Source organism: Pongo pygmaeus, chromosome 12 (assembly GCF_028885625.2).
Source record: "Pongo pygmaeus isolate AG05252 chromosome 12, NHGRI_mPonPyg2-v2.0_pri, whole genome shotgun sequence".
Taxonomy (NCBI): Eukaryota; Metazoa; Chordata; class Mammalia; order Primates; family Hominidae; genus Pongo; species Pongo pygmaeus.
Window position 1 is genome coordinate 79,756,986 of NC_072385.2, and position 21,100 is coordinate 79,778,085.

At 39.4% G+C, this 21,100-nt stretch overlaps 1 protein-coding gene across 4 annotated transcripts in view; it reads right to left on the reverse strand.

Annotated features, from left to right (window-relative positions):
- ERLEC1 (endoplasmic reticulum lectin 1) overlaps positions 1-21,100 on the reverse strand; it is a 49,000-nt gene that overhangs the window by 10,039 nt on the left and 17,861 nt on the right. The window contains exons 9-14 of one of the 4 annotated variants that reach the window (XM_054476190.2): positions 17,540-17,701; positions 16,728-16,787; positions 12,956-13,080; positions 11,564-11,641; positions 11,250-11,325; positions 7,408-8,307 (exon numbers count right to left, since the gene is read on the reverse strand). In XM_054476190.2, coding sequence (XP_054332165.1) covers positions 8,236-8,307; positions 11,250-11,325; positions 11,564-11,641; positions 12,956-13,080; positions 16,728-16,787; positions 17,540-17,701 — 573 coding nt within the window. In that variant the 3' untranslated portion in view covers positions 7,408-8,235. Of the gene's footprint in view, positions 1-7,407; positions 8,308-11,249; positions 11,326-11,563; positions 11,642-12,955; positions 13,081-16,727; positions 16,788-17,539; positions 17,702-21,100 lie in introns of those variants that run through there. The other 3 variants (XR_010123245.1, XM_054476191.2, XM_063649381.1) reach the window with 3 other exon arrangements.

Consider the following 21,100-nt stretch of genomic DNA (forward strand, 5'->3'; position numbering starts at 1 on the left):
TACCATCACCAAAAGATTATCAAAGAAGAGAGGGTTTGGCATGTAACCTAGCCAGAATTCCCAAGGTGACATTTTAATCTTACTAATGAATTATTCGCCAGATTTTTGAATAGCGTTAGCATAATAAAAATAACATATGGGAAAAATGAGTGTCATATGTTGCCAGGACAAAATTAATCGCTGTACTCATTTTACAGAGAATTTTGCTGAGCCCTTCCATGTGTTCTCTCAGGTGGGAAATGACAGTAGAGAATGGTGCATGAGGCAGAAGACATTTCTGTGAAGCAAAAGCAGTATAGCACTCATTTATATTTGATCTTAGCCGAAAGGCCGAGAAGCGATATGGCATACATTTATAAACATAGACTCTGAATTGGTTCAAATGCTGACTCAGCCACATGGAGTAGTTAGTTCAACTGTTTTTTTTTTTTGAGACAGAGTCTTGCTCTGTCACCCAGGCTGGAGTGCAGTGGCACGATCTTGGCTCACTGCAATCTCCGCCTCCCGGGTTCAAGCGATTCTCCTGCCTCAGCCTCCTGAACAGCTAGGACTATTGGCACCCGCCACCACGCCTGGCTAATTTTTGTATTTTTAGTAGAGACGGGGTTTCACCATGTTGGCCAAGATGGTCTGGATCTCTTGACCTCCTGATCCGCCCGCCTCTGCCTCCCGAAGTGCTGGGATTACAGGCGTGAGCCAACGCGCCCGGCCTCAATTTTTTTTTTTTTTTAAAGACAGGGTCTTACTCTGTCACCCAGGCTGGAGTGCAGTGGCACAATCCTGGCTCACTGCAGCCTCTAACTCCTGGGTTTACACAATCCTGTAGCCTCAGGCTCCAGAGGAACTGCCACCACAGGTGCGCACCACCACACCCAGCTAATTTTGTAATCTTTGTAGAGATGGGGTCTTGCTGTGTTGGCCAGGCTGGTTTTGAACTCCTGGGCTCAAGCAATCCTCCTGCATGGGCCTCCTAAAATGCTAGGATTACAGGTGTGAGCCACCACAGCCGGCTACACTGCTGGACTTTTAAGTAAATTTATTTTTTAATATATATTTATAAAATAAAAGTTATGTTTGTACTTGAGGAAAATATATAGGAAGCTATGTTGTATTTTTTCTTAAATTCAAGGCAAAGCACAATTCTTTCTATCAAAAGGTCCTAGAAGGCTGGGCACCTGCAATCCTACCACTTTGGGAGGCGGAGGCAGGAGGATTGCTTGAGGCCAGGAGTTCAACACTAACCTGACCGACATAGCAAGACCCCCTCTCTATAAAAATTTAAAAAGTATCTATTTCAGGGATACTAGGAAAAACGTGAAACGACATGCAAAGATTATTATTTAGTGTGGCATTGTCTGTAGTGGCAAAGGATTGAAAAAAATTAAAATAGATTTGAAACACATAATGTAGTATGTGATTAGATGTGAGATCTTTAGTACTATTTTAGTTTCACAAACATCTTTGGTAATTGAGTTGGTTACTGTTTCCAAAAGTCCTGCTTGATTTACTTGCTTTTGGTGAACATTTTTTGTTTCAAATGTAAAAAATACTAAAACGCTTAAAAATTTACAAATAGCGGCCAGATGCGGTGGCTCACTATTATAATCCTAGCACTTTGGGAGGCAGGGGTGGGCAGATCACCTGAGGTCAGGAGTTTGAGACCAGCCTGACTAACATGACGAAACCCCGTCTCTACTAAAAATACAAAATTAGCCTGGCGTGGTGGCACATGCCTGTAATCCCAGCTACTCCAGAGGCTGAGGCAGGAGAATCACTTGAACCCGGGAGGCGGAGGTTGTGGCAAGCCGAGATCGGGCCATTGCACTCCAGCCTGGGCAAAAAGAGCAAAACTCCGTCTCAAAAAAAAAAAAAATTACAAATATTTGTGGATGCAAGATACTTCAAGCTCTGTATTTTATTTGTTAATAATTTTGCTCTTCTTTCCACTTTAATTTTGAGACTGTCAGGCTTGCATTTATTTTCTCCACGTATTAAAAGTGGAATTCTAGCAGTCTTTAAACTGTAGGCTCTAATGGCTGCTAACCAGGAAAACATGCCATTCTTCCCCATAACTGTAAAAAAGACATTACTGTGTTATTTCTTTTTTTTTTTTTTTTTTTTTTGAGATGGAGTTTCGCTCTTGTTGCCCAGGCTGGAGTGCAATGGCCCGATCTCGGCTTGCCACAACCTCTGCCTCCCGGGTTCAAGTGATTATCCTGCCTCAGCCTCCCGAGTAGCTGGGATTATAGGCATGCACCACCATGATTAGTAGAGATGGAGTTTCGCCATGTTGGTCAGGCCGGTCTTGAACTCCCGACCTCAGGTGATCTGCCCGCCTCGGCCTCCCAAAGTGCTAGGATTATAGGTGTGAGCCACTGTGCCCAGCAGAAGGCATTACCATATTATTTCTAAAAGAGAAGTCTTGCAAGATCTGAGAACCTCAGTGATTAGAACCATGGCTGGTGAAAGTCACCTTTTAACCTCCACATCATAATTCTGATTGGTTATCCACCAGATAAAATCTTTTTTTTTTTTTTTTTTTTTTTTTTTTGGAGATGGAGTCTTGCTCTGTCACCCAGGCTGGAGTGCAGTGGCAAGATCTCAGCTCACTGCAACCTCTGCCTCCCAGGTTCAAGTGGTTCTCCTGCCTCAGTCCCCTGAGTAGCTGGGACTACAGGCATGCGCCACCATGCCTGGCTAATTTTTGTATTTTTAGTAGAGACGGGGTTTCACTATGTTGGCCAGGCCGGTCTTGAACTCCTAACCTCAAGTGATCGACCTGCCTTGGCCTCCCAAAGTGCTGGGATTACAGGCGTGAGCCACCGCGCCCGGACAAGATATGATCTTAAGGCTTACATTTAGATTAACAATTCCATTTTCTGAAAGGTAATTAATTTAGTCTATGATCCTGTAACAGGATAAAAGTGAAAAATAAAGAAGGGTATCCCCATCATCTCCTCCAAACGTGTAACACCGACTCTTAGGATGCTTTATGACGTAAGACTTTCTGATTTATGAATTATTGTGTGTACCACATATTATATATTAGTGAGGCTTAACATCTTTCACAGATGAAAAACTAATAGAATTTCTAATATGTTCTTCCTACAACCCAATGCATCATCTTGCCTGCTTGCTGAAACCACGTTTGAGACTATCAGCATATGAGATAAAACATGCTCTTGAGTGTGCAGTGGGTTCCTTACCTCCCCTGCTAAACAAGTGAGAAAAAGAGAGCCAGCATGGTGACGCCCATCTTGAGTTCCCAAGAGGCTGCAGCTGGAGGATGGCTTGAGCCCACGAGTTCTGGGCCTTAGTGTGCTATGGCAATGGGGAGCCAGGGACCACCAGATTGCTCAAGATGGGTGAATCAGCCCAGGTCAGAAAGGAAGCAGGTCAACAACAACAACAAAAAAAAAAAAAAAAAAGAAAAAGAAATGGATTTTCTTCTAAGCCATGCCACCATGGCAAGCACTGGTAGTAAAATTGCCTAACACTAGGAAGAGTTTGAAATCATTCTAGGAGGCCAGCGTGGTGGTGCATGCCTGCAGTTCCAGCTACTTGGGAAGCTGAGGGTGGAAGATTGCTTGAGCACAAGTTTGAGGCTGCAGTGAGCTTGGATTGCACCACTGCACTCCAGCGTGTGCAAAAGAGTGAGACACTGCCTCTAAAAAATAACGTGTAACAAAAAATAAAATCATTCTAGGGTAGCTGATATGTATTGTCATTTGAAGCTCTGATTGTAAAACCTAATTATTCAAAATTCAGTCTTAATTTTATTTTCTTGTTTAGCTTAAGTCCTTTAATGCTAGATCTTTGGTGCCACTGGGTCAATAATTTGGCCTGATTATGTACTAGGTTTAGGTACATAAACCTTATGTACTTAAGTATTGTCAGAAACCAGGTTAGGTCTTTGGGTAGCAGACTGATTGAAAAGGATAGTTCATAGGGGATAGTACACAAAACATAACTATTCAATTTTGAGAAAGTTTGTTGCCAGTGTCCCTTTAATCAAGGATTATAAACTAGGGGCCAGTGCAGTGGCTCACCCCTGTAATCCCAGCACTTTGGGAGGCAAAGGCAGGAGGTTGAGCTTAGAAGTTCGAGACCAGCCTGGGGAACGTAGGGAGACCTTGTCTCTACAAAAATTTAAAAATTAGCCAAGCGTGGTGGTGCATGCCTGTAGTCCCACCTACTCAGGAGGCAGAGGCAGGAGGATCCCTTGAGGCCAAGAGGTCGAGGCTGCAATGAGCCATGACCGTGCCACTGCATTCCAGCCTCGGCAACACAGTGAGACCGTCTCTCAAATAAGTAAACAAACAAACAAACAAACTAGGGCTGGGCTACAAGCCCCACCTAGTAGCCTCTCAAAGAGGTAAAATTTTAAAAAGCAGAAAAAAACAAAACAAAACAAAACCCCAACAAAAGTTTCCATGTCACAACCTTCTTGTAAAGATGAACTACTAATTATTTCCCTGAAACCCTCACCTGGAGACAGGAAGGCTAGTAGTTAGTGAAGTCCCCATCAGCAATTCTCAATCACTGGAGAATTTATTTAACAAAGAGAATCACTTGTTATGTTTATTTAAAATACAGATTCTTAGGCCCTGTCTTAAGAACCTGGTTGGCCGGGAGCAGTGGCTCATGCCTGTAATCCCAGCACTTTGGGAGGCCGAGGTGGGCGGATCACAAGGTCAGGAGTTCGAGACCAGCCTGACCAACATGGTGAAACCCTGTCTCTACTAAAAATACAAAAATTAGCTGGACATGGTGGCACGTGCCTTAATCCCAGCTACTCAGGAGCCTGAGGCAGGAAAATTGTTTGAACCCGGGAAGCGGAGGTTGCAGTGAGCCGAGATCGCGCCACTGTACTCCAGCCTGGGTGACAGAGCGAGACTCCATCTCAAAAAAAAAAAAAGAATCTGGTTTAGGTATGGGATAGCACCGGCTTTAATAGAGACGTGACAGACTTCTCAAAATGCACTGCCATGTTATAGCTGAGCCATTTCCCTTGCCTGTTAGCAATTCAGCCTGCTTATACAGAATGATTGTATCAGAGTTAGCAGCAAGTAAGCTGGGGAGCAGATGAGACTTCAAAGACTACTGATAGGGGACTCAAGATTTAAAACAGATATGGAGTTACCTGGACTAGCCCCTACCCTCAAAGAAGTTTGAGCTATGTTAGTCAAGACAGAGAACTATTTTGTTGTTGAGACTGGGTCTCGCCATGTCGCCCAGTCTGGAATGCAGTGGCTATTCACAGGTGCCATAGTGCACTACAGCCTTAAACTCCTGGGCTCAAGCCATCTTCCAGCGTCAGCCTGAGTAGCTAGGTGTGTACTCAACTAGAAGGCTGACTCGTTCTTATAAAATCTTTTTTATTTTGAAATAATGAATTCTGTTTTTAAGAATCTTCCCTAGTAAACTATTCCAGTACAGTTTTTAAAAGATCATTTTTCCCCCTCTTCTAAGACAGAGTTTGTTCTAAATATTATCAACGTATCTTCTGGCACTGACCTAATTTTTAACTCCCTCCCCTATCACCTATACTAAATATGAGGGTAATTATATTATTTTAACTCATTGATATAATAAATATGATTCTGTAATTCATTAAAGAAATGAATTTTGGCCTGGTGTGATGGCTCATGCCTGTAATCCCAGCCCTTATGGGAGGCCAAGGAAAGCAGATTACTTGAGGTCAGGGGTTTGAGACCAGCCTGGCCAACATGGCCAAACTCCATCTATACAAAAATACAAAAACTAGCCGGGCATGGTGGCATACACCTGTAATCCCAGCTACTCAGGAGGCCAAGACAAGAGAATCGCTTGAACTCAGGAGGCAGAGGTTGTGGTGAGCTGAGATTGCACCACTGCCCCCTAGCCTGGTTGTCAGAGCGAGACTTCATCTCAAAAAAAAGTATTTTAATGGCTTTTATCTTTGATCTTCTTAACAGGAGACAGACACAATAAAAGGAAGTTAACACATACTGGTATCAAGTATTGGACAAGACTTTTCACACACAGTAAAATTCATGCACTGATATAACCACTTTATGAAGTAAGTATTCTCTCCACAAAAGAGGAAGAGAGGCTCAAAGACGTTCGCTGACATGTCTAGGATCACATAGCTAGTATGTGGTATAGTAAGAAATTCTGTGTTTGTCTCAGGTTCTTGACACAGAGTTCCTAAAACCTTAGGAACTTCCCAGGTAATGGGAGTGTCTTGTTACTTTTAAGGAGCCCTTTTTGATCACCCTATCTCTATCTGGATATAATTTATGCTGGATAGAGTTTATGCTAATGAGGTTACTTAGGTGGAGCCCCTAGATAGCCTCAGGATGGGGCTGCTCACTACAAAGACCAAGTGATTGATAGCTGGTTGGAACTTTCAGCCCCACCTACTGACCTCGGGGAAAGAAAGGGAGAGGGGGGTCTGAAAATCAAACTCTACAAACCTCTCTTGGGATCTGCTGAGCTTCTAGGTTCCCGAACCTAGTGCTGGGGGAGTGGCACGCCCAGAGGAAGCCTAGAAGGTCTGCAGGCAGCCCCTTGCCTCCCACCCCCGCCATACCTTGCCTTATGCAGCTCTTCCATCTGGCCATTCCTGAGTTGTATCCTTTATGATAAACTGGTAAACATAAGTAAACTGTTTCCTTTAATTCTGTGAGGCATTCTAGCACATTATTAAACCCGAGAAGGGAGTCATGGAACCCCTGATTTATAGCTGGTTGGTCAAAAGTACTAGATGCCCAGACTTGCAATTGGCATCTGAAGTAAGTGGAAGCAGTGTTGTGCAACTGAGCCCTTTACTTGTGGGGTCTGATGTCAACTCCAAGTAGACGAGTATCAGAATTGAACTCAATTGTAGGACACCCAGCTGGTGTCAGAAAATTGGTTGGCATGAGGAAGAAAAACCACACATTTTGGTGACCTAGTGTTCTGTGCTGTACTGGGTATAAGTGTTTGGTTTTTCCTATCTTGTACACAGTAAGTTAAAGAGAGGATTTTGCACTGGTCTTATTGGCGTGTGCCTGGTAGTCCCAGCTATTTGGGAGGCTGAGGTGGGAAAACTGCTTGAGCCCAGGGGTTCAGAGCAGCCTGAGCAGCCCCATCTCTGGGTAGAGAGAGAGAGAGAGAAAAAAAAAAAAGGATTTTGACCTAGGTCTGAATTCAAAGTTCATGCTCTATGTGCTGCTTCCTACTAAAATCTACAAATAACCCTAAAATAGTCAATTATATTAGCCTTTTCTTAAACTATCTTTGGCCAGAACTACTAAAAAGAACGAAAAGACTTTTCTGGCCCTTTTCTGTTCTTGTTCAGATATGTATGTTTAAAATGTGTACAACAGGATAATGAAAAAAATAAAGGAATTTAATAATCTGCCATTGACTACATGACAACACTGCTTGTGGACATTTTATTCACTTTAAAATAAATATTGTGCTGTAAACTGTTCAGAAGTGAAATCCATATTACAGTAGGCAAGTACAAGGGATAGACAGCACAGTGTTTTGTTAGAGTAAACCATTCTGAGTCTCACAAGCATCACCAACTGTCTACATCAGATAGATACTCTGAGAGTAAACATACTCATAAGAAGAAAAAAGAAATAGATAAAAGTTCTGAGAGAGAAGCAACCTATTACAAATAAGAGTTTCTTGAGATTAACAAGGGTGAGGACAACTCGCATGTGAGCCTCTACCATGTGCCCAGTTTCTAGTTTAACAACTTGCAGAGAGCAGTTGCTATATAAAAATCTGTTGAAAGGATTTCAGGTACTAGAATTTACATATTTTACATGGTCTCTCATTTACACCTATCAATTTCTTTCTTCATGATCTTTACTTCATTGGCTACTTACATATACTATAATTTACATAATAAATCTATTATTTAAAAACTTTCAATAAGTACAACAATTATGACATTTGATTAGGCTGGACTCTACCTTGCTTGGATGAGATTTATTTTGGAATCACAGTATCCAAGCAAAGAAAAAATAATCAGTTTATAAGACACAACAAAAATGAAAAAAAGCGAGACAAATGTCTGCCTCAGAAGTTTATCAATAACCTCTTATATACACATATATATTCACAAAGTGGTTAGGAGTCATTTTATACCATCCTTTAGAAGAGGTACAATGGCTGAGAACTCTATAATGAGACACGGTGGGAGAGAAATTATCATGACTTTCAATGATCTTTTCTTTCCCCTAACTTTAATATCCTTTAGTTGGGGAGAGAAAGAAGTCCATTTTCATCTGCTGTATCTAAGATTTTACAGATCACTGGAGATTCAACCTAAAGAAGAACAACAAAGCCATTAAAAAGTTGCTAAGCTGAATACTTTTCAGTACTATTCTGCTGAATGGATACATGTAGTTATATTTGCTAGAAGCATGAGTCCTTGTTTTAGATAAACATCCAACATTATTTCTACAAATTAAGCTTCTTGAAAAACAACTTTTAGTCATCCATACAGAATATGAGATAGGTGGAGAAAATATTTTTAAACAAGCGGGGGAGGGAAAAGGAACAAAGGACAGGAGTAAGAGAGGAATACATAGCTCTTATACAACAAAAATGATAGAACATTATGGCAAAATAATTAAGTGTATTTAAAATGAAAGGTAAAGAAAAATGTAACCCAAAGATGGAACAGATGTTGAAATTATCAAATGTTATAATAATTATAATAAACATGATGAAGAAAACATGTATGACCAGATAGGAAATTTCAGTAAAGATAAAAAAGAATCAAGTGGAGGCTGGGCGCGGTGGCTCATGCCTGTAATCCCAGCACTTTGGGAGGCCGAGACGGGCGGATCGTGAGCGCAGAAGATCGAGACCATCCTGGCTAACACAGTGAAACCCCGTCTCTACTAAAAATACAAAAAATTAGCCGGGCGTGGTGGCACATACCTGTAGTCCCAGCTACTGGGGAGGCTGAGGCAGGAGAATCACTTGAACCCTGGAGGCGGAGGTTGCAATGAGCCGAGATTGCGCCACTGCACTCCAGCCTGGGTGACACAGTGAGACTCTGTCTCAAAAATAAAAATAAAAATAAAAAACAACAACAAAAAAAGAACCAAGTGGAAATGTTAAGAGATAAAAAATACATCAGTGATAAATTCATTCAATGGACTGGACACAGCAGAGGAATTAACAAGTTTGAAGACAGCTTAATAGAAATGACCCAAATCAAAACAAAGGAAAAAAAGTGGGAATAAAGGAGTGTCTGAAATTCTGGGACAATTTTATACTAACATGTCTTATTGGAGTATCAGAAATAGAGGAGAAAAAGAATGGAGCAGAATAAATCTTTGAGGAGACAATGTCCAAAAATTTCCCCAAATTGATAAAATATATCAACCCACAAATCCAAGAAGCTCAGTGAACTCCAAGCAAGATAAATACAGAGAAAACCACATTTAGGCATTAGATAATCAAAGGTAGAATCATAAAGTCTTTAGAAGGAAATATAGGAGAATATTTTCATGATTTTGGGGTAGTAAAAATTTCTTAGAACACAAAAAGCGTTAGCTATTAAAGAGGAATAAATGATAAATTGAATTTCACGAAATAAAAATTTTTCGTTCACCAAAAGACATTAATAAGAAAATGGGGCTGGGTGCGGGTGGCTCACACCTGTAATCCCAGCAATTTGGGAGGCCGAGGCGGGCAGATAACTTGAGGTCAAGAGCTCGAGACTAGCCTGGCCAACAAGGTGAAACACTGTCTCTACTAAAAATACAAAAATTAGCCGGACATGTTACCATATGCCTGTAATCCCAGCTACTCAGGAGGCTGAGGCAGGACAATCGCTTGAACCCAGGAGGCGGAGGTTGCAGTGAGCCGAGATCATGCCACTGCACTCCAGCCTGGGTGACAGAGTGAGACTCCATTTCAAAAAAAAAAAAACCAAAACCCAAACAAAAATCAGCCAGGCATGGTGGTGCATGCTTGTAGTCCCAGCTACCTGGAAGGCTGAGGCACAAGAATTGCTTAAACGTGGGAGGCAGAGGCTGCAGTGAGCCAAGATTGTGCCACTGCATTCCAGCCTGTGTCGTGGATGATGCCTATAATCCCTGCACTTTGGGAGGCAAAGGTGGGAGGATTGCTTGAGTCCAGGAGTTTGAGACCAGCATGGCCAATATGGTGAGACCCTATCTCTATTAAAAAAAAGAAAGAAAGAAAAACGAATAGGCAAGCCACAGACGGAGAAAAAAATATGTGCAATACATATACAAAGAGTTAATATCCAGACCTCTGTTAAGATGTGTTGAGAAGTGAGGACCTGAAATGTTCTCAACACATAGAAACAATAAATGCTTGTGGTGATGAATATTCTGAATACCCTGACTGTATCACTACATATTCTATGGATGTAACAAAGTATCATATGTAACCTGTAAACATATACAAATACTATGTATCAATAGAAAAAAAATCAACTAAACAAAACACCACCAAACAAAAAGTGTTACACTGAGTCAGAGTTCAGGTACAGAAATATTATACACTATATGATTCCATTCATGTGGAATCCAAAAAAGAGACAAAACTAATCTACAATGTCATAAATCAGAAATGGGTATCTTTGAGCAAGGCTAAGGGGTGTTTACTGGAAGGGAGTATGATAGAACTTTCTGCAGTGACATACCTTGTTTTGGGTGATAGTTACATGGGTGTATATAATTGTTAAAACTTATCATGCTCAACACTTAAGATCTGTGGATTTTATTTCATATAAATTATATCTCAATAAAAAATGTCAAAAAAAACCATGTCAACTATTACACGAGTGGTATGTGGGCCACATTAAGCCGTGGAGACTACTGAAGGTCCTTCCTAAACTTAATGCAAAAAATTAAAACATGGTGGCCAGGCATGGTGGCTCACACCTGTAATCCCAGCACTTTGGGAGGCTGAGGCGGGTGGATCACCTGAGGTCAGGAGTTTCAGACCAGCCTGGCCAACATGGTGGAACTCCGTCTCTACTAAAAATACAAAAATTAGCCAGGCATGGTGGTGTGCACCTGTAATCCCAGTTACTTGGGAGGCTGGGGCAGAAGAATTGCTTGAACCTGGGAGGCAGAGGTTGCAGTGAGCCAAGATTATGCCACGGCACTCCGCCTGAGCCACAGAGCAAGACTCTGTCTCAAAAAAAAAAAAGAAAAAAAAGAAAAAAAAATTAAAACATGGCTCAAAATTGAATTTTTGATTATTTTTTTTTAACTTACCCCAAGAATATATTGACAGGAGTGAGGCTCTAGCATATATACAGTAACAGCATGAGGCGAATCTGATTCTTTACACCTAAAACAGAGAGAACTTTAAGGTACTGCCCAAATCATTTAAAGTAAGATCACTGTTAATAACTGTACTCTTAAAAATCCCATTCAAGTGGACCCTGTATGATTTAATATAATTTTACCAATAATTTAAATGGTATACTTTCATATTATTCATAATTATACGGTTTACATAAAACTTTTGTCCATAGGAAGCAGTTAAAAGACAAAGGCATACAGCATGATTTGATGGTCTAACTTACTTTAGTTTTACAGTCACCTGTCTTGGTTTGTCAGTTATATCACAAATATCTCCATTTCCATAAAAATGTGACACCATCCTGAATCAGAGAAACACACAAGTTTTATTAAACTAAAATCTCGCTAATAGAATAATTGTAATGGGTAGGGTGAGAAGATGGTTAGAGGGATCAGTTTTGCATTAGTTAAAAAAAACCTGACTATAAAATATTCCTTAAAAAAATATTTTTAGGGTTATCTCACAGAGGCATTCTCTTGGATTCTATAAAGAGAATATAAGAGAGAGATACTTCATACTGGCTTAGTTAATAATAATTATTTTCAACTTGCATATTATTTATTTGTATACAAATAATTTTGGTTAGATTCCTTTAAAAAATTGTTTTAAAGTTATCAATTTCCCTAGCCCACTATATTGTTTTGTGAAACAGTTCTTTGCTTCCGTCCTCCATCAAGCTACTCCCATTAAAATACTGTTCGTTAGGCACTGTAGTATAGAAGACAAAGCCTAGGCCAAACTGTCAATCTCAAATGAGCAGGATCCAAAGAAAAGCTTCATTTTACCAGTCTAACACTCATGCTTCAACATATATTGCACATGATACCACAAACTGTTTTCACATAAAACATATACCTACAAGGATAAGAAAAATCAATCTGTTTAGTATAATAATTAAATGTCTATGTTTTAATTTTGCTGACTTTGACTTTGATCAGCCCGAAAAGTCAGTACACACTGAAAACAATCCAAATCATGTTTTAGGAAGGAAAAGGTTAATACCCAAGAAGGAACAAGAAAGAATAATTGAAAACATACTGAGTAAGAGTCTGCAAGAAAAGCTAATGCGTAGTTATTCTTGGGAAATGAGATTAACTTACTGGTGTTTTGACAAGATATACTCATATATCCTAAAAGAGATGTGAGGTAGTTTTTAAAAAACAGCCTCAGTTTTGGCAGAATTGAGCCAGTTACTAACACCACTGCCACTCTCATTAATGTATCACCGCCATTGTTAAGGGCGGCAGCCCAGGTTTATTGCATGCTATTGCCAGGCATTCTCTTTTACATAAATTACCTCTTAAATGACACAATAATCATATGAGGCAAATACCATTAGACAACAAAAGTGAGAGATAAAAAAGATGATGTAATTTCTCTAAGGTAGGAAGTGATGAGCCAGCATTTGAATCCAGGTAGTCTGACTCCAGGGACTGTGCTCTGAACTATTACACTGTGTTGCTTCCCCAAGAAAAGAAAACTAACCTAAAAGATAACCCTTGAAAAAAACTAACCAGGGATTTTACTTAAATGTTTGAATTTTTATGTTTTTCAATATTTTGAGTTTTAGAAATTCTAGTAATTAGCTCCAAAGGCAAGTAAAGTGAATCTTTACCTGACTGTCTGGGTACCATCGTCTTGAAGATGATAAGCTCTAGCAGTATTCTTCTTAGCCCATTCAATATGCTCTTCTTGGTTCCATGTCCCGACAACCACAGAGGTTTTCCCACTATCCTTGTCCTAATACGGGAAAAAATATTTGTGATAATGTGTGCTTGATATCATCAAGTAGATATTTATGCTGATGACCTGGCCTTCTTGTAAGCTAGTCTTTATCTGCACAATGGATATCTATATTAATAGGTGTAATGATGTCAGTCAAATTCAATGAGTGGAAATTTAAGCACATTATCTTCTTTATTCCTTGTTTCTCTGAATAACATAACTAATTTCTAGTCAGGCTAGCTCTAAATGTAGTTATTTTTGGCTCTTGTATCTCTTTTTCTCTTCTACAGATCAGTCCCATCAGTTCTTTCCTGGAGATTTTTCAGCTTTAGACTCTTCCTCTACTTTTTCACTGCCAGCAATTCACCCCACAACCAAGAGTTTAATCTCTCATACCTAGATAATACTATCACATACTACTGCAATTCTTAATTACATCTTTGGCCTCTATCTCTTCCACTGCAGCCTAACTTCATCCTATGCAATGTTATACTGATCTTTACACTATTCATTTGGTACCATACTTATTTCTCTATTGGAACTGTCTGTCCAGAAGCCCCTTTTCCCATTCTGCTTTTATTATTTTTTAAACACTAACTATATACTGTCTTATATGTGGAAATCCTTCCTTCTTTCTTCTTCCTTTTCCTTCCTACCTCCTTGCATTCCTTTGATTTCTTTCTTCATAGTGTATGCCAGACAACCATGCTGGGCACTAATAGATATCTGGTTAGTAGAATTAAAAACCCCTGGCTGGGCGCGGAGGCTCACACTTGTAATCCCACCATTTTGGGAGGCTGAGGCGGGCGAAATCACCTGAGGTCGGGAGTTCGAGACCAGCCTGACCAACATGGAGAAACTACTCTACTAAAAATACAAAATTAGCCAGGCGTGCTGGCGCATGCCTGTAATCCCAGCTACTTGGGAGGCTGAGGCAGGAGAATCGCTTGAACCTGGGAGGCAGAGGTTGCAGTGAGTCAAGATTGCGCCATTGCACTCCAGCCTGAGCAATAAGAGGAAAACTCCATCTCAAACAAAACAAAACAAAACAAAACAAAACAAACCCCTATGGTGGCAAAGGAAACAAGCAGGGCCAATGCCCAGTGGAGCTTAGTGCCTAATGTAAGAGACAGCTAATAACATTTGTTTTTAGCAACTAGATTAAATTCCTAGATAGGCAGAAATTAGAGCAGCAAAGTGAAGTGTTTTAAGAGGTTGGATATGGAGCCAGACTGCCTCGGTTGGAATTCCAGTTTCCCCAGTTACTACCTATTTGACTTTAGGCAAGTTATTGAACCTTTGTTTCTGTTTCCTCATCTTGGAATAACAATAACCACTTCTTAAGGCTGTTATGAATATTAAAAGAATTAATATGTGTAAAGTACATAGTGCCTAGCATACAGTAAGCACCCTATTTGCTAGTTACTATTATTTTTAGTATCTCTCTAAACACCTAAAAGAGTTCCCTAGAAACTTCCAGGTTATACAACCTTGGCTAAAATAAGTTTGGTAAAACCTAGTGTTGGCAAGTATATAGGAATGTAGCCATTGTTTATGGGAGTGTAAACTGGTCTAACTCTGGAAGGCAATTTTCCAGTATGCAGATACTTTGACCAAGGAAGTATGTTGATAGAAATGTCCCTTATGAATATACTTACAAAAGTATACCAACAGAACTATTTAAAAATGTTCACTAAAACATATCACAGCAAAAACTGGAAACAACTTAAAGGTCCATTAGCAGAGGTCTGGTTAAATACACTGTGGTACAGACATAATCCTCTGTATCTGCTGAAAAGAATGAAATCGATTGTTGCTGACATGGAGCAATCTCCAAGATACTAAGTGCATGATCCCTTCTCTATAAATAAAAAAGTTATACCAACATCTATATATATGCATTTTTTTTCTTGTGGCGGGCTATGAAAATGTTAACAGTAGTTAAACTTTTTTGAGAAGTGGTATGATGGCAGAGGAGACAGATACTTCTCATTTAAAATTTCTGGCATACATTTCTTTAATTAAGAAACTCATCAGGTATTATAAGGGTTGTACTTCGATGGTACTTTATCCTTTTTCTGTATTGTTATTAAAAAAACAAACATCTGCAAAGTAGCAGGAATAAATGGAAAGAATACTTAAATGAAACCTCTCAGGTTTAAGTGAAAAACAAAACAAAAAAACCCAACACATCCTAGTCTATGGATGCCTCATTCATTTTGGAAGATTTAAATGTGGAAGGTGAATTGACAATCTGTCCCAGTATGATCTATCTTGGAATTTGAGATCAGTTCAAAACATTATGAGTGGGCAAATATACGCTTTTCTATTTTGGGTATTATTTTCTTTTTTAGATAATGAAAATGGCCTTTTAAAGCAGCTAGGTCCATATTCATTAATCAAAGCTTGTCTGCAATACCTAGCAGCTTACTTTACTAAACAAAGTACAAGTAGGACAAATAACATAATTGGAACTTGAACCTCAGAATTTAAGCAGGCTGGCTCAAGTATGGGAGAATATGGTGAGTTATAAAATTATAAATAAAAGAATAAGAACTCAAAAAGTATAATCTTAAAACTTATTTTAAGCTTAGATGATATGGTATTTTCTTTTTTTAAAATTTTTAAAATTTTTTTAGAGATGGGGTTTTGCTATGTTGCCCCAGGCTGGTCTTGAACTCCCGGCCTCAAGTGATCCTCCTGCCTTGGCCCGCCAGAGTGTTTGGATTACAGGCATGAGCCACTATGCCTGGCCCAGGGTGTGTTATTCTTTTGGCTGAGAAACTTGCTGTATTTACCCAATTTTTGTAACCCTAGCGATAATGTATGATCTTATCATTTATTTTCGTTCTTTTTTTTGTTTGTTTGGTTTTTTGAGGAGTCTCGCTTTTTTGAGACAGAGTCTCGCTCTGTTGCCCAAGCTGGAGTGCAGTGGCGTGATCTCGGCTCACTGCAACCTCTGCCTCCCAGGTTCCAGTGATTCTCCTGCCTCAGCCTCCTGAGTAGATGGAATTACAGGCATGCACCTGGCTAATTTTTGTATTTTTAGCAGTAGAGACAGGTTTTCACCATGTTGGCCAGGCTGGTCTCGAACTCCTGACCTCAGGTGATCCGCCCACCTTGGCCTCCCAAAGTGCTGGGAATACAGGTGTGAGCCACTGTGCCCGGCCTCATTTTCTTAATTATTTTTTGAGATGGAGTCTCACTGTCACCCAGGCTGGAGTGCTGTGTTGTGATCTTGGTTCACTGCAACCTCCTCCGCCTCCCGGGTTCAAATGATCCTGCCACCTTAGCCTCCTGAGTAGCTAGGATTACAGGCATGAGGCACCACTCCCAGCTAATTCATTTTCTTAAAGATAAGTTATAAGAATAATTAATTTATTGATCAAAGCAAAAGAGGTATAGCCACAACAGCTCATTATTCTACTAGGCTCATAGTAATAGAAGCATATGAGTAATTAATAAGCAATATCACTTTAAGGTTACCGATTTGGTTAACGCCAAGTGTTCCATTTTCCAAAATTTGGAGATACTTTGATTATACTAATCATATTATAATCATCTCATAATTAAAAGTTATACCATTCCCCCTTTTTCCTACAGCAGAGTCTTAAACTTTAAACCATCTAGTGGTAGAATGATAGAGAAATGCTATTCTATACCTCATGGTATTGATGTACATGTTTGCCATAGCAGAATTCATATTTCCACCAACCGACACCCTAAAAAAAAGAAAACATATTAGATCAAGTTAAGAACTGGGCCTTTCTCAATAATGCCACATGATAGTAATGGAAATACATGTCATTTTTAAAACCTGTAAAAGCAATAGTATGGTTGAATATTAAAAGAAAACATTACTGCAAAATTAAAGACAAATACAGAGAATATGCACTGTCTTGGTAAAATTTTAAATACAATAAAACAAAAATTCCACTAGTAACTGTATTTCCCACTAGTACTAATAGTCAGGGTCAAAATTTTTAACTTTGTAAAGGGAGATGTTGGCCAGGTGCGGTGGCTCACGCCTGTAATCCCAGCACTTTGGGAGGCTGAGGCAGGATGATTGCTTGAGCCCAGGAGTTTGAGATCAGCCTGGGTAACATAGTGAGACCCTGTCTCTAATTTTTTTTTTAAAGGGAGATGTTAATTCAAGTTTGAAATGTGATTGCCACATAACCAAAATTTGGGATATACAATCACATGCTCATTCTAGCAATCAACCAGAATCACATATGATTGCCAGACAAAAGGTCAAATTTTTACCTTGTGAAATAAACAGAACATAAAAGCTATGGATTAGATTACAGAGACATGGGGGTATGAGACTGCAAAAAGAAAATGTTCTTTGGGGATGAAAGGATCCTGTCATTTCTCTATAGAAAAATTATTTTCAGTGCTGCTGATGCCCACTGACCATACCTGGCAGGTAAAGTTGTAAAATAAATATTTAAACTGAAGATTTACTTCTCACCCCATGAAAGCAGTAAGAACCACTAAGAAACTCTTTTATGAGTTGGTCATCTGTCAATTTGGATATGTGGGTTGTCCCAACAGTGAGCACTGGCTGAGAGCCAATAGCAATGGGCTTGTGGATTGCTGGAAATCTCTCTTCTTTAGTTGATTGCAAATCTTCCTAAAATTAAACACACACATTTAAGGGTTTCCATGCCACACTTAATTTTTTTTTTCAGTTATGGCTTAAGTTATTATTTTTAAACTGCAGGAAATTTGAAAAATAAATTGTCCACTTGCTTTTAATACACTTTAAGATAATGGACTTTGCAGCACTTAGCATAGAGAAAGCTCTAGACAAATGTTAGTTCCATCTATCAGTTAGGACCATCCTAAACATGAAGGGTTAATTTCCATTTCATATACTTTGTCTCATTATTCTTTTTTTTTTTTTGAGATGGAGTCTTGCTCTGTCACCCAGGCTGGAGTGCACTGGTGCGGTCTCAGCTCACCGCAACCTCCGCTTCCTGGGTTAAAGCAATTCTCCTGCCTCAGCCTCCAAAGTAGCTAGGATTATAGGAGCCTGCCACCACGCCTGGCATTTTTTTTTTTTTTTTGTATTATTATTTTTTTTAGTACAGATGGGGTTTCACCATGTTGGCCAGGCTGGTCTCATACTGACCTCAGGTAATCTGCCCACCTCGGACTCCCAAAGTGCTGGGATTACAGGCATGAGCCACCGCGCCCAACCTTGTCTCATTATTCTTAATAAGTACTTTGCTACTTGCTAAGCTCTATGTCCCTACATTTGGTTTTGGAAAATGTGGTCACTAAGGGTAAAGAAAGAATAACAAACAGGGTAAAGAGAGCTGGGTTCGAATAAATATGAATATTAGTTACAATTATTAAAATGTAACAGGAGCATGCCTGTAATCCCAGCTACTCGGGAGGTTGAGGCATGAGAATCTCTTGAACCTGGGAGGTGGAGGTTGCAGTGAGCTGAGATCACACCACTACACTCCAGCTTGGGTGACAGAGTGAGACTCTGTCTCAAAACAAAGAAAAAAAAAAAAGGCAATAAGGGCACAGAGGACAGTAGACTCACAGAGGAAGAGCTGGCTCAAATAGGCTTTGACCAAGAAATGAAATATGAAGACTTCACAAAGAGAAAAACCCTTAATCAATTCTTGAAACTTGAATAATAATTTGTGATTTATGTGTTTATCTGTGTGTTCTGTGACTATGTGTGTATATATGCATATAGACTTGAGGAAGAGGTAAAACCAAAGATGTGGGGGTATGATATTTAAAACTAAAGAGAGAAGAAGGTGCTATATGGTAGAAAACTAAATGCTGAGAGATTTGGACATCATTTTATAGGATTTAGGCAAAGATGTGCTGTGATGATATTTTTAAGTATTACTTCAGCAGTGCCAAGGAATAAGGAATAGCAGGGACAAATCTAGAGGAAGAGAGTCAAGTTAGGAGTTACAGTAACCCAGGTGAGAGATGAAGAGAATCTAAAGTAAGGGAGTGACAGGGTTGGATGTAGAGAAAAGGGTAATTATTATTAAAGAGGTTAAAAAATTAGGATCTGGTGGTTAAATGGGTATTGACTGGCAAAGAAATGAATCTAGACCAGAATTTAAAAAGTGAGTGCACCGATTACAAATGAATGAATGATTTATAAAAATTAGACAGTATATGGGTTTCCAATAAATATATGGTGGATACTATGTCTCCTTTTTCACTTGTTGTAGTTACCGTTAACCAGCTATGGTTCTTTTGCTTCTATTTCACTATTTGCTTCTATGAGTCACTGGACGGTTACTCCAGAAAGCAATGACCTTATTCTCTCTTCCTCCCAAAATTAGGAAGAACAAGGACTGTCAAGATGCTGTCTTATTTTTTGAAAGGTCTCTGAACTTTGTTGTATACCTTTTTCCACATACAGAGCCTACTATATTTTGGCATTATTTTAGATGCTGAGTATTAAAAATGAGGCAAATATAGCCATTACTTCAAAGGAGTGAGGGTCTAATAGACTAAACTAATAACCTGGGAATACATGACACCTCTATTAAGGTTAATGAAGAAAAACAATAATGCTGCATAGTGAAACCTGCAGCTGAGATAAGGGGAAGAGGTGGCAAGAATAGAAGCATGACCCTTTATTACTACTACTTCTGGACGGAACATCCATTTTCATTTTTAAGGAAAATTATTCTAATAAAAATAGGATGGTAGTTTATATAATAGAGTAGAAAATTCATTACATGGACTCCTAATAGTCCAGTAATCTCTAAATTAATATAATAGGCAGAACATCACAGAACATCAAACCAAAACTCTGATAGCCAGATTTATATTTTTGTTTATAAAAGAAAAAAAGTGTTTATCTGTATGGGAAAGGCTGACCCACACTAAAGAGGCAAACCATATGCTAAATATACATTTTCAAAAGAAAAGTTATGTTTAACATATTTATGAAAAAGTGATTCTGAAATAAAGATATCAGTTTTAACTAACTACTCATCCTACAGTATCACCTAAGATTTTCATATGGCACATGTACCCTAAAGATACTAAGTATCAACATCATTGATCATCAGAGAAAAGCAAATCAAAACTACAATGAGATATCATCTGACCCCAGTTAAAATGGCTTTTATCCAAAAGACAGGCAATAAGAAATGCTGGCCAGGATGTGCGGAAAGGTAACCCTTGTACACTGTTGGTGGGAATGTAAATTAGTACAAACACTATACAGAACAGTTTGGAGCTTTCTCAAAAAACTAGAAATAGAATTATTATAAGATCCAGCAATCCCACTGCTGGGTCTACACCCAAAAGAAAGAAATCAGTATACTGAAGAGATATCTGTACTTCCATGTTTGTTGCAGCACTGTTCACAACAGCCAACATTTGGAAACAACCTAAGTGTCCATCAACAGATGAATGGATAAAGAAAATGTAGGGTCGTCCAGCTGCAGTGGTTCACACCTGTAATCCTAGCACTTTGGGAGGCCAAGGCAGGAGGAATGCTTGAGCTCAGGAGTTCGAAACCAGCCTGGGCAACATAGCAAGACCCCTTCTCTACTAAAAAAAATTAATTAAAAAAAGGGTACATATACACAATGGAGTACTATTCAGCAATAAATAAGAATAAGATCCTGTAGCTGGGTGCGGTGGCTCATGTCTGTAATCCCAGTACTTTAGGAGGCCGAGATGGGCGGATCATCTGAGGTCAGGAGTTCGAGACCAGCTTGCCCAACATGGTGAAACCCCATCTCTACTAAAAATACAAAAATTAGCCGGGCGTGGTGGTGGGTGCCTGTAATCCCAGCTACTCAGGAGGCTGAGGCAGGAAAATCACTTGAACCCAGGAGTTGGAGGTTGGAGTGAGCAGAGATCGCACCACTGCACTCCAGCCTGGGCAACAGAGTGAGACTCCATCTCCAAAAAAAAAAAAAGAGATCCTGTCATTTGCAACAACGTGGATGGAATTGGAGATCATTACGTTAAGTGAAATAAGCCATGCACGGAAAAACAAACATCCCATGTTCTCACTTATTTATGG